At 40.6% G+C, this 12,857-nt stretch overlaps 2 protein-coding genes and 1 long non-coding RNA gene across 14 annotated transcripts in view; 1 reads left to right on the plus strand and 2 right to left on the minus strand.

Moving 5' to 3' along the window:
* Positions 1 to 5,602, minus strand: part of map4k4 (mitogen-activated protein kinase kinase kinase kinase 4) — a 58,070-nt gene extending 52,468 nt beyond the window's left edge. For all 4 annotated transcript variants that reach the window (XR_008907303.1, XM_056754847.1, XM_056754846.1 and 1 more), the window contains exons 1-2: positions 5,349 to 5,602; positions 4,995 to 5,060 (exon numbers count right to left, since the gene is read on the minus strand). Coding sequence is in view for 3 of the 4 variants with exons in the window: in XM_056754847.1 (XP_056610825.1) it covers positions 4,995 to 5,060; positions 5,349 to 5,405 (123 nt within the window). In the remaining variant the exon portion in view is untranslated. The remainder of the gene's footprint in view (positions 1 to 4,994; positions 5,061 to 5,348) is intronic.
* Positions 5,603 to 5,619: 17 nt separating this feature from the next.
* Positions 5,620 to 8,915, plus strand: LOC130427396 (uncharacterized). The gene is made up of 3 exons (XR_008907304.1): positions 5,620 to 6,289; positions 7,741 to 7,847; positions 8,049 to 8,915. It is a non-coding gene; the product is annotated as an uncharacterized LOC130427396 (long non-coding RNA).
* Positions 8,916 to 10,528: 1,613 nt separating this feature from the next.
* ranbp2 (RAN binding protein 2) overlaps positions 10,529 to 12,857 on the minus strand; it is a 69,337-nt gene continuing 67,008 nt past the window's right edge. For all 9 annotated transcript variants that reach the window (XM_056755091.1, XM_056755092.1, XM_056755093.1 and 6 more), the window contains 3 exons: positions 11,464 to 11,737; positions 11,045 to 11,379; positions 10,529 to 10,966 (listed from right to left, as the gene is read on the minus strand). In XM_056755091.1, coding sequence (XP_056611069.1) covers positions 10,661 to 10,966; positions 11,045 to 11,379; positions 11,464 to 11,737 — 915 coding nt within the window. In that variant the 3' untranslated portion in view covers positions 10,529 to 10,660. The remainder of the gene's footprint in view (positions 10,967 to 11,044; positions 11,380 to 11,463; positions 11,738 to 12,857) is intronic.

A 12,857-nucleotide genomic window follows, 5' to 3' on the forward strand; every position in this document is an offset into this window, starting at 1 on the left:
TTAGTATGCAAAACAAACCGTAAACTCAGATGTTCCGTATACGCTGATTTCACTTAGGTTGATGCTGACAGTAACAATGCTAATAACCACAAGTGCAACAAAACATTTGCTTGTAAGGGTAGAAACAAGTAATCTGTCAAACACTTGTCAAAAGTGCATCATGTGACTGACTGCTTAGCCCAATCTAGTTCATCTCCATCTACGTCAGGTATGTATGCTGAATACTAACAGAGGATCTAACTGGTTTCCAAAACCTGAAAACTGTGCTAACTCCACATGGGTGAAAAGGAATTACACATTTAATCCTAAAATAAAAATCAGCCTATATGTGTGATCATTAATTATCCCACTGAGAACTGAAATGATTCAGTGCAGTATACACAAAATAAACATGCACAAATACATAGCTTTTTAAAGTATAATTCAATTACCCTTATACAGATTTTTAAATGTTTTTTAAGCATCAGCAAACCAACCCAATAGGGCTGCGAGGACGCGTCGCGTAATCGATTACGTCAACTAAGAAATACCTAGATTTGCCGGGAATGCGTCACACTGATTACGTTCAATCATTTGAAATGATGTCAGCTTCATCTCCAGGAAATGCGGACAATCAGGCGTTATACCAAAAAGTCAGACCGTGTTCAAAAGTGAGGGAATATTTTAAGCAGAGAAACGTTGCTCTGCACACTGTGTTAAACTGAAATGGCATACCACAGCAGCACAACGTCTACGCCATAGATGGGGCTCTCCGACCTAGGGATGAGCATTTAAAGCAAAAATTATATTCGAATATCGATGAGAACTATTAAAAAAAAAAAAAAAAAGGGAATAAATTTGCACCCCTCCCCCACATTCAAGCATTTAAAGTATTACACACACATAAAAGGAGAGAGAGAGACCATCTACGCTTTAAATCAGTATGACGACACACTGCTTTATTTATTATGGAATAGACAATCTTACATCAAGATATACATTAAGAGAACACGCTGAAACATTAATATATTAACAACTGAATGACGGCACTTATTAACAGTACGTCAAAAGCATCAACCGCTCGTAATGCTAGGACATTTCCTCGTAAAATATGAGCATGCACATTTATACCAAATAAAAAACAGTGTGATTGATCAAAGAAAATATAATAAAGCCACAAAGAGTTTAGACAAGACTTAACACGCGTTAAAACATATAATCAAATGACGGCATTTATTAACAGTTCGGAACCATTCCATAAATAAACAGCTCAAAATGCTTCAGTTTCTATTGTCATGAAAAGTTTCTCTAGTCTGGCAGTGATCGTTTTTCTAGACTAACAGTAAACTCGGGCTGAACAAACTCCATAAGATTGTTAAATCCCTCTCCTTCGACAAAGCCGATCGGAAGCATATCATTAGCTATCATCTTAGTAATTAAAGCTGTTATTTGCTCCGCCCACCTGGCATCCAAATTGGTTGGTCTGACCATAAAACTAGCAACTGATAGCCGACCTGTGGATGGATCTGCTGGGTGCTTCGCTCTCAAATGATTGTGCATCGTAGTTGTTGATCCATGATAAGCCAGCTTTGCACTGCAGAGTTTGCACTTCACTTAGTTCTCATTCATTTATTAAAGGACCCCGCACAGAACTCATGTTTGACACAGTCTCAATTTATCATATCTGTTATGCCACGCTAGGGGTGGGCAACAAAAATAATATCTAGATATTTTGGCAATTTTAACGATAATGATAATTCGACGATATCCATTAAAAATTGATTTTAAAAGTCTGAGTTCAGTTGTACACCTCTGCTGTAATGTGAATTGTGCATCATACAAGCAAGATTAAATAATAATAATAATTAAAGCTGCGAGCAGCATTTAGCGGATTCGAGCGATTTAAGGCATCTAAGGTACGTCTGCCATCGCCGACCAGTTTCAAGAATCGCACCATAACAGATCAAGGACGGACGACACTCTAGCGCACCAAGTAAAATGTCAGAAACGTTTAATACAGTTGCAGAGATATAGATCTTGCTAAAAGGTTGCTAAGCTAATCTGTTTGGTTGCTATGGGCGTGGAATGGCACCTGCCAATTAATAACATGGAGACGGTGGTCTAGTGTGTTAAACCACTGAACTGGTAAATCTGGAACTTGTCCCTGTAATAAGTGCACTGTAAGTCGCTTTGGATAAAAGCGTCTGCCAAATGACTAAATGTAAATGTAAAATGTAAACACATCAAACCACAAGTCATGCGAAACAACTCCAGTGTTTCTGCGATGCTCTATTGCAGAGATGGAGGTCTAGCTTCATGGTTGCTAAGTTAACAGTTTAGTTGCTATGGCTGTGGTATGGCACCTGCCAATTGATATTACATTAAGTCACAAGTGAAATTAACCGAACCCCTGTGTCTCTACAATATTCAACTGCAGAGATATAGGTCTGTGTAAATGATTGTTAAACTAATCTGTTTAGTTGCTATGGGCATAGCGTGTCACCTTCATATTATAATACACTTTTCCATGAGTAGAACGAAGCAACTTCTTTGTCTCTATGACATTCGATTGCAGAGATATAGGTCTTTTTGGTTAATTTAATGCATATTTTTCAAAATAGCCTCTTTTTTGTTTTGAAGAATTAAAATTAAATTCAAAATTTAGGACCATTTTAAATGGATACATTGATTCATATTCATGAATACATTGTGGTCAGTAGGACATTGACATTGACTGCAATAATATTTTAGAAGGCCGTGCCATTTAAAGTATGTTTCTTTGGTAGACGCGCCTCACATGATATATCCCATTTCTTCTCAATTTTGATGTTTGGTTTGAACTCAAGGAAGTCATGTTTACCATGTCTAAATGCCTAAATGCATTGGGTTGCTGCCATGTGACTGGCTGAGTAGCAATTTGGGTTTACATGCAATTAAACTGGTTTTATTTAATAAAGGTGTGTTGTATATATACATATATCAACACAGCATCATAAAAGCAGCCAGACATGTGCTATATTTATAGATGTGTAAATATGCAGCAACGTGTAATGTGTAGTACATTATATTTTTTAACACTGTCTTCCTGTGAAACACATTTCATTACACACACATGCACAGTCTTGATCACGCAAGACACACAAAACTATACAGTGCATTCACACTCTTATGATACAGAGGGAAATGATATCCATAAACATACACACATGCACACTACACACCTTTATCCTGCACACAATTATCGTTCCTTAAGCAAAGCTACATGCATTGTGATCTGGTGACTCTATAAGAAAGCCATTGAAATGAATGATATTTCACCTTTTTGACAATTATGAAGGAATGCCTCTTCCTATGAGCATCACATTTTGACCCTGTTGATTAATTTCATATCCCTCGGAGGCGGCGTTTATATTAATGTGTTTTCACAGTACACCTGGCCCTTACACTGGCCTGGCATTTTTGACCCCTGAAAACTTAAGGAGAATTTAGGAAACGCTGCTGACCCTTTTAGTTTGTGAACTCCAGGGTCGCGCGTGTTTGTATAAATGGAGGCAATTGTGAAGGTGATCTATTTGTGAGATATGTTGCGACCCATACCCGAAATGTGACCTCTGCATCTAACTCATCCAGTGAGTAGTGAACACGTGTACACACGGAGCAGTGGGCAGCTATCACTGCAGCGGGCGGGAAGCAAGTAGGGGTAAAGTGCCTTGATCAAGGGTACGTCAGTCGCTACCTGCTAACTCTGAGAATCAAACTGGCAACCTTCTGGTTACGAGTCCAACTCTCTAACCATTAGGCCACGACTCCCCCTCCAGTGTACGCAGGCATGGTTACACACATTCCCCTCACTGATTGGGTCGTCAGTATCGTTGCGTTAGCTCCACTGATTCGCTAAGCCTCTGTCATCAGAGTCATTACACTACCTGAAGGCGACAATGACCCGCCTCGCAGCGACCGTGTAAACAACACTTATGTTTAACTTCAAGCTGCGCTGCGTCCACGGGTCGACACACAGTGACAATACAGCAACATGAGAGAGAATCCAGAGCCGTATGTTTTAAAATAGCTCACCATGTCATCCGTCGATCAGTCTGCCGGTACCACATGAAATCAAACCAGCCTAATAACATGGATTACATCATCTAACGTTATCCACACGAAGATGTATTTGCTTTTCCTCGCCATCATGTTCATTTTGTACTGGTTGGACTGTAACCAACTTTCACCAACAACAAACTTATGTACGGCCATACAACCGCTTGCTTTTGTGTGCGAATGCGCAGCGTGTCTGAATAGTCATGTCACATGCAGTTTAGGTCGTTTAGTGTAAACGCAGAATTTTTCTAAAAACACATGTGGAAACGGCAGTATAACGGAGGATAGTTTTTTTCCAAACGCTAGTGTAAACACCACCAGAAATTAAAAATAAAACTGCTCCTTGTCATTTCTGTGAGTTAAGTCTTTTCATTATCAAAGAAAAATGATCCTAAAAAAATTCAGTCAGGGGCAACAGGGCTCCTAGTAAAAAGTTTGTCCGGAGCCCTGGTTTGTGAAATAATCCCAAACACAATCCCCAAGAGTGTGTACTATTACTTCACTTCTGAGTCAAATGTGTGTGAAATGTCTTCACTGTGGTATTTGGTGACAACTTCAGCACACATAACAGATCATACATGTGTAGAATGTGCATACAATCTAAAGCATCTACAGTTCTGAAGAAACATTAGCAGTGTGCTATAATATAAAACAAGTCATTACAGTTGTCATTACTGTACACTACACACACACACGATATAACACGAGATGTGTGTCTGTGTGATGCTCTTTAAAGGCAGTTTATAATCAATGTCATGTTTGTCGCATTGACTACGTCTGCGCATGCGCAACAGATCACACCCATCAGCGACTCGGTGCTCGTTCATTTCTGTACATTTACATCATATTTATGTAAAACAATACATCGACGCTTTCTTTACATGTATAATAATACACAATATAAACGCCAGACCCACCTTATATACTTGTCCATACGTGCCATTGCCGACCACCTCCACCAGCTCAAAGATGCCAGCAGGGTCCTGAAATCACAAACAACATCACAATAAGACTTTTTTCAAAATGCAACGCCTACACAAACGTTTAACACAAACGTTTAACACAAGCTGATAACGTGAGAGTTCCTCGAGGTCCGGTGCTGAGGGTTTCTTCAAACAAAGGGCCACATCTCTAAAAGACACGCTTCAGCTCACATAACAACAAAACACACAAATAAACACGTCCGTGGGACTATGTGACGTTGTACCATTGTGTTAATGTGAGATATTAGTGCATATGTTTGAGATTTCATGAAGATCTTCGACACTCACGCGCAGAGAGGCGAGGTCTATATCCACCAGACTCTTCGCGGGCGAGTCGTTCGCCATCTTTTATTCAGATAATTCAACACAAATGAGTCGGTTCTATGTAATCCGTCGCGTTATACGTTTGTTTTGAGATCGACGCTGTTGTTCATCGTTTGATTTGTGCTGATAATCCTGAGAGAGCAGCGCGAGGCCCGACAGCGTGCGCTCTATTGTTCGCTCGCGCTGGAAGGATGAGGATGAGGAGGATGATGAGTCCGGGTCAGACACACTGAAGGGGGGGTGGGGTCTATCCCACAGTGCTGTCAGCAACTGGAAAATATTTCATAGCAAGTTGCTAGTTTTGATTAGTAGTGATATATAAATTCGTATAACGTTTATACGACAATAATCTGATGCATAAATATGGCACATGTATTGGTAATTAGATGTACAAAATATGAAAATAGATTATTCACATGCACGAATTTACAGACCCATTTATGTGCAACATGCTGCACTGCTGTGTTTAATAAGTATATCATCATAGAAAAACACGTATGCGGTGGCAATCAGCGCTGAATTGTGGGTCAACCGCGCCGCCATATTGGAAAGGTCAGGCGTGTCCTATAAACACGTACAAGTGAACGGGTAACTGCGGGTTTTCTGTAGAAAAACACAATAATAACTAGTGGTGGGCCGTTAACGGCGTTGTGAGACTATTATCGCGCGTTAAAAAAAATGTCGCCGTTAATCTATTCTCAAAGTTGGGTTGGCAGTTGGGTCTATACTACGCAAGCTATGATGACTTTCACCTTGATATTTTAGCGCAGATGTATACCAGCTTAACTGCACTGTACGGGGCGAGAACGAGATTTTTCAACTCGCGTGATTCGCGTCATTCGCGGAAGCAGAAGCCGCCTCATCATCTCATGACCAGGGCTTCATTCGCGCGATTCGCGCAGCAAGTAGGTCTATTGGCTCTTTGCATTAACATATAAATCACTCGCGCTTGAGGCGCCATTCGCGTTTGGTCTGAACACAACATAACGTTACTGTGAAATTACCGCATCAAACGTGACGTGCTAACATGGATGCAGCTATGAAGCCGCCGGGTTTGCTTCAGGGAATATTATTTTTAAGAAGCTTCCCATTAGAAACATTGACAAGACTAAGGTTGTTTCACCTTGTGCAATGCGGAATTGGTTTAAAAAAAACACTTTCTCTCAACAGGTAGTGGTCTAGCTTTAGTTGAAACCAGTAACTTTGTATTGAGATCTAATGTATAATGGCTCCTGTATGACATATCGCTTGTTGCTCCCTCACTCTTTGTAAATCGCTTTGGATAAAAGCGTCTGCTAAATGACTAAATGTAAATGTACTGTAGGAGCTCTTCCAGTCTCAAGTACCACCTAAACGCAAAGAATCCCTTAGCTAATGCGGAAGTAAACACAAGTTCATCTTATTGAACATAATTTAATTTTCATCACCAATTATCATAGTAGAACAGCTTTCTCAAGCAGTTTGTGATGCATTTTGGAAACAGGAGATGAGCCCCTGGTCTAATGCGCCACCTGGCTTGAGAAACCCATTCTCAAAGACTTACTTTTAGTCATTATTTGGGTAGCACACATATTCTGAATGCCTTCGGCAGAATTCAAATGAGCCATTTGAATCTAGATTAATCTAGATTATTTTTGGAATTAATCTAGATTAATCTAGATTAAAAAAAATTAATCTATGCCCACCACTAATAATAACGTTGACATTTGACAAATAAGGATAAGAAGAACGCTTTCTCTCCCGCAGTTACTTGGAATTACGATAATTAGAGGTTAAATTAATTCATTATCATGAGGGATTGTGAAAACCCAAGCTGGTGACGTCATTTTAATGAATGGACAGAACCCCTTAAACTGTCAAGCGGGCCCCGTCTCAAACTCGCGGCCTCGTGTCATTAAATGCGCGTGCTCGACATGTCTACGGGGGTCCATAGTTTGTCCTATTTGCACGTTGTGGTTAGAAGTGACACAGCTACGTCCGTAAGTGATGCAAAATCTCGCCATAAAATTACAATAAATTGCATCAGCTAACGCCTAAACCCAACCCGAAACGTAACCTTACAATAATAATAAAAAAAATGAACTGTTGTCAGCGTGACCAAAAAATTGCGGTATTGAAGTGCGGATGCCCAGTGGAGGTAGCTTGCGAGCCCCGCCTTTGTGTCCTCGAAACGGTTTTCGGTGAACGCTCAACAAAAGTTACCTACCCAAGAATCCTTGCGAACGCCCAATCAGATAATTGAAGGGATGAGGTTTCTGGATGTTGACAGAGAATTTTTAAATACATTTACATTTACGCACCTGGCAGACAATGTTATCAAAAGTCACTCACATTACATTATACTTTTGTTTCTCAGTGTGTGAAATCCCTGGGATCAAACCCATGACCTTGGTGTTGCTAGCGTCGTGCTCCAACCACTGAGACACAGGAAAGCTATAGATGTTTATTATGATGATTATACAGGTACAAAAGGTTTAATACAATATATTTTCTTATCTTTAAGATTCTCTATAAAAATGTATATGCTGCTGACAGTTTTTTGTAGATTCAATTTTATTTTACTGGGTTCTGCTGGAAAATCCAATGACAAAGCTTCTATTTTATAATACTTCACTCTTATGCTGCTCAAGTGGACTTCTTGTTGACTTTCTGCTCTTCTTGAAGGGCTGCCCACACAGCTGATGCCCTCTGCAGAAAGTGCAGGCCTCTCCATTTGAGGAACCCCAGCCTCCAGCAGCCGTTCTCTGATGAGCTGGGACGCTGTCGTCCATGAGGATGAAAACAGGCCTGTGTTGCTCGTGCACAGGCACAATGACTGGATTGATGATGTCATTCAGGAAGTATTGGCTTGTCCCAGTATCATTCACAAGACACACCTGCCCAGACTGAAATGCATCACCTCCAAAGGCTTCTGAGCCTTCTATGCAATAAGTACTGAAACACTGACCAGTGGACATGGCCATTAGAGAAGGTCAAATTAAGTTCACCTGTAAAGATTACAGTAAATTTAAGGTGCATTAGGCACATGCCTAACTTTTATGTATGTTAATTAGGGACACTATGCACATTGAGAATTGTAAATATAACAACATACATGTACACCCTTTTAATGAACACTTGTATTTATTGCCTGAAGCTCAGCTTGCATTAACTTCTGTCCCAAATAACAACAACCGGACAACAGGTGTGATGGACTGCGCAGATGGATCGTTGTATGACATCAAAGCCCTGCAGTGAGAGCGATCAGATCTCACCTCTTCCTCTGTCCCCCAGCGCCCCCATGAGTGGGCATTCCTGACGTCTGCTGCCATCTCCATTACTAAATGAAACGCCCAATTAATTCATTCCATAACCTGTTTCCTCAAAAATATGACAAGTTCACCTGGATTACAACATAATCACAAGATTTATTTGAAGGTTCCTCGTGACCTCTGAAGTTTGGAAAGCTCTTAGCAAGAAGCATCTTAATCTCTTTTTGGCTGAGAGGGAAATCTACGCTTTAAATTCTGCCCTTTATACAGTGAGTGTGTTGTTTTTGTTTCAATAAGGAGGTTCAACCAACTGGTTACAGTCAACCAACCAACTGGTTACAGTCAACCAACCAACATCATTTTACAATTATGACCAAATTTCACTCAGGTCCTAAATTGCTCTCCTGAATTCAAAGTACATCCCAATGAATGAATGCAGCCTCTTCACATACATGATCTTCTATAAAAGCACATATGACATATGAGTCACTGAGATGCTCTCTGTGTGATCCAAACTTGTGCCACGAATCACTCTATTAATGAATGAATGAGGAACACCACTCGCGCTTTAAAAGAGGAGGAGATAGAAAGAAACTCTGGGTTTACCAAAGAAAAGCTGCTCCTGACCAGATAGGTTCACAGAGTAGGTTCCTATGGTTACTGACTCCGAGTATAAGTGACCTCTCCTTTAGGAACAGGCTTGAGTTACCCCGCTTTCTCTGGTTTGACATACCTCGCATTTTGAAACGGAAAACCCAGAGTTTCCCTCACTTCAGGGTTTATATACTCAGTTTTCACTAAAACCTGCTTTCTGAAACGGTCCCCAGCACTCATCTTCACAGGTCGCCTCTTTCAATATATTTAGAGAAAATACGGTGAAACCTTTTTTTTTTTCTTTGGCTAAGAAAAGAGTTCTTTCTCAGGACCAAGCAGTGAAAGTGGCAACAGCGGCACCAATGCAGCACAAGATAAAAGCTTGTAAAGCTTTGTGTGCTCATTGTTGCCTTAAACTTTCCTCGGCACTCTGGGAAATCTGTGACAACTGAGTCGCACAACCGGCTGAACAAACAGATGTAAACCTTTCAGGCCTAGAGCATGTTTTGTGTTAAATCTAGAATATACGGGAATGCGTGTCGACCACTTTTTGGTTCATTCACTGCAGAAGCCATGTACTTCGTCGCACAAATCATAGTTTGAAACCCTTAATGGACGGTGTTTGTTTTTTAAAGTGTATGAAACAAAGTATCATCCTCAGTATCAGACAGCAGGAGGCGATGTTCTGAGTTTTGTCGACTCTCAAGTGCTGGCAAATATTTTTTAATAATTGAATGAAACCTTGCAAAACACAAGTTACGTTTAGCACTGTTATACAAGTTTCTCAAGAACGCCTTGTTTAGCAAATAGAATCACGTTTGCTTTCGTGCTGCTTTCTTCACCTGTGATATGGCTTACACAATGACGCATTACTGAGATGTAATAAGTGAATTACCGGCACTAACACCATCAGTAGTCAATCAATTTATTTTGCTTTAATAATCAAATCAACGGAAGCATTTAAGGCTCACAGAATTTAAACTTATTAAGTTTAATCTACATTTTGGAAAGGAGATCTTTAAAAATCACTGCACACTTTGTATAAATGGTGAAATGCACATTTTCAAATATATATGACAAGATATTACATAAAAACTCTTAAATATCTTTAGAAGTTTCTTGATAAGGGAAACCTAGAACTGGCAATGCTGAATATCTGTGATATTAGGAGAATCTCCACAGGATCGCATCAAGCGACTTAAATACATGAACAGAGTAAAAGTGTGATGAGAGACTAAACAGAGGACCTCTGTACAGATATCAAGAATGTCAATGAAACAAATGTTCATCACACAAATGTCAAATGAAACAATATTAGCACACAACTTTATTGACACATGAACGTCGAAACAAGAAAATAAAAGCAAAGTTCCCACGCATGTTTAGACTGTGTGTCAGAGGGCAATATACCAAACTGGGACGTAGAAAAGCTCACAATTGTCCACATTGGATAATAGTTATCTTTTTCATGGGTTTGCCATCCTTTGTGCCCAGTTCTCCCATGTTTTTCACCACATCCATACCATCTTTGACAAAGCCAAAGGCCACGTGCTTGAAGTCCAAGTGCTCTGCTTTTTTCAGAGTGATGAAGAACTGAGAGGTGTTGGTATCTCTTCCACGATTGGCCATAGACAGCAGGCCCGGACCCGTGTGCTTCACATCAAAGTTCTCATCTTCAAACTTAAGTCCATAGATGGATTTGCCTCCCGTTCCGTCCAAGCTGGTGATATCTCCCCCCTAAGAAAGCAGATGATGTCGATTACACACTTTTCATCAATATGTAGAAACATTCAAAAGTGACGCTATTGTTGTTACCTGACACATGAAGTTAGGAACAATCCTGTGGAAAACTGAGCCGTGGTAACCGAAGCCTTTTTCTCCGGTGCACAGAGCTCGGAAGTTTTCTGAGGTTTTAGGAACCATGTGAGCGAAAAGCTCCATTGTGATCCGTCCGATTGGCTCGTCATCTACGGTGATGCTGAAGAACACCACAGGGTTGGTCTCTCTCGAAAGACCCTCGGCTAGGGACATCTGAGACGAGTCCGCCTGCGACATGCGACTCTGGCAGTCTGCAAACGCCCGTCTGAAGGTCTCGGCCAGCTCTGCAGTCTTGAACTTGGCTGCGAGCTGTTCCACTTTACCATCTCCCTCTGTTTGTGAAGAATATAAAGACATGAATGACATCACTTGGCCATCAAGAGCCATGAAGAGTTGAAGCGCGTTCTCAGTCTTACCTGCGTAGTCTGTGGCCGTCCACACCAGCGCGCTGGCTGAGGTGTTCATGGGCTTCAGCTCAATGCTCTGGGTGATGACGTGGTTGGCGCACACTCTGAGCACCTGTTCTCGTCTCATAAGAACACGGTAGCACTTCTTTACAGGATGGAAGAGGATCTTGAGGTCTCCAACTCCACGTTCTTTCCACTGACCCACATCGCGGTCCCAGCGGAAAAGTTTGGTTCTCCCTTTAAACAGAATCTCCTCGTCCTCTTCACCAGACTTCACCTCCACCTGGACGAGACAAAAGAAATGGTGTGAACATCGCTTCAGCTCTATCACAGTCGGAACGCCGCTTACAAATATTCTGCCTGCTTCTTAAATGCTTGCCATGGAAAGGAAAGTGAAGGTAGCACATTTTTAACAAGTTATGGGTATTATCATGGTGAAGGAGTGCACGATATAAAGACAACATACATGCACATGTAACAGACTCATGTTCATTACAAACACATGACTTAAATATTGATCTTTACATTTGACTACATTTGTATAAAACAAACTAAGGATGGAAACACAAAGATGCCCATAAATTCAGAAAATGCACATCAAAAAATGTATGCCCTCAACCACACATTTTTATGCTTTATTCCAGTTTTGAACATCACTTAACTAAAGCAACTTTGGATAGAAACATAGCTCATGTGCCACCTACAGACTGTTTTACTTTGGTGCCGATGCTGTAGTGCTTGAGTCCCAACTTTCAGTCTTGCCTTAAAAGTAGTGCTGCCAATCCATTCAAATTTGAACTAATTAATAAAAAACATTTGTAATTAAAGGACCAGTCTGTGAAAAATCTAACGGCATCTAGCGGTGAGGTTGGAAATGCACCCATCAGCTCTCTCAGCATCTGACACAACATCACACCTGCCAACCTTGTAATATATCAGTCGAAGAGACAGAACAAAGGTTTTTAAAATATAACATATTTTGCTTGTGAAAAAAGCATTGCAGTCACATTTTTGAAAATAACATTTCTTATTGAACACATGTATTTAAATTGAGAAAACATTTGTGTATATTGTGTGTGTAAATAATCTTCAGTGAGATACCCTTGATTTGCATCAATCACATTTACTTGCAGTAGCACTTGCTCCTGACTGCTTTGTTTCATAGGTTGCTGATTTGGCCTTTCTGAGCAGAGCATCAGTAAAGTATTCCATGTGGCAGTTAGTCCCCATTCCAGCCATGCTCACCTTTGCTGCCACCAATGCACTTATCTTTTCAGTGCTCAGGGTGGCTCTGTTCTGTCTTGTTTTTTTGTTACAAGACTGAAAACCCTTTCACAATCAGCATTGCTATTGAACACAACCAATATCCCAAGCATTACTACTGAGAGATTAGAGAAGACCTC

This window comes from Triplophysa dalaica, chromosome 8 (assembly GCF_015846415.1).
Source record: "Triplophysa dalaica isolate WHDGS20190420 chromosome 8, ASM1584641v1, whole genome shotgun sequence".
NCBI lineage: Eukaryota > Metazoa > Chordata > Actinopteri > Cypriniformes > Nemacheilidae > Triplophysa > Triplophysa dalaica.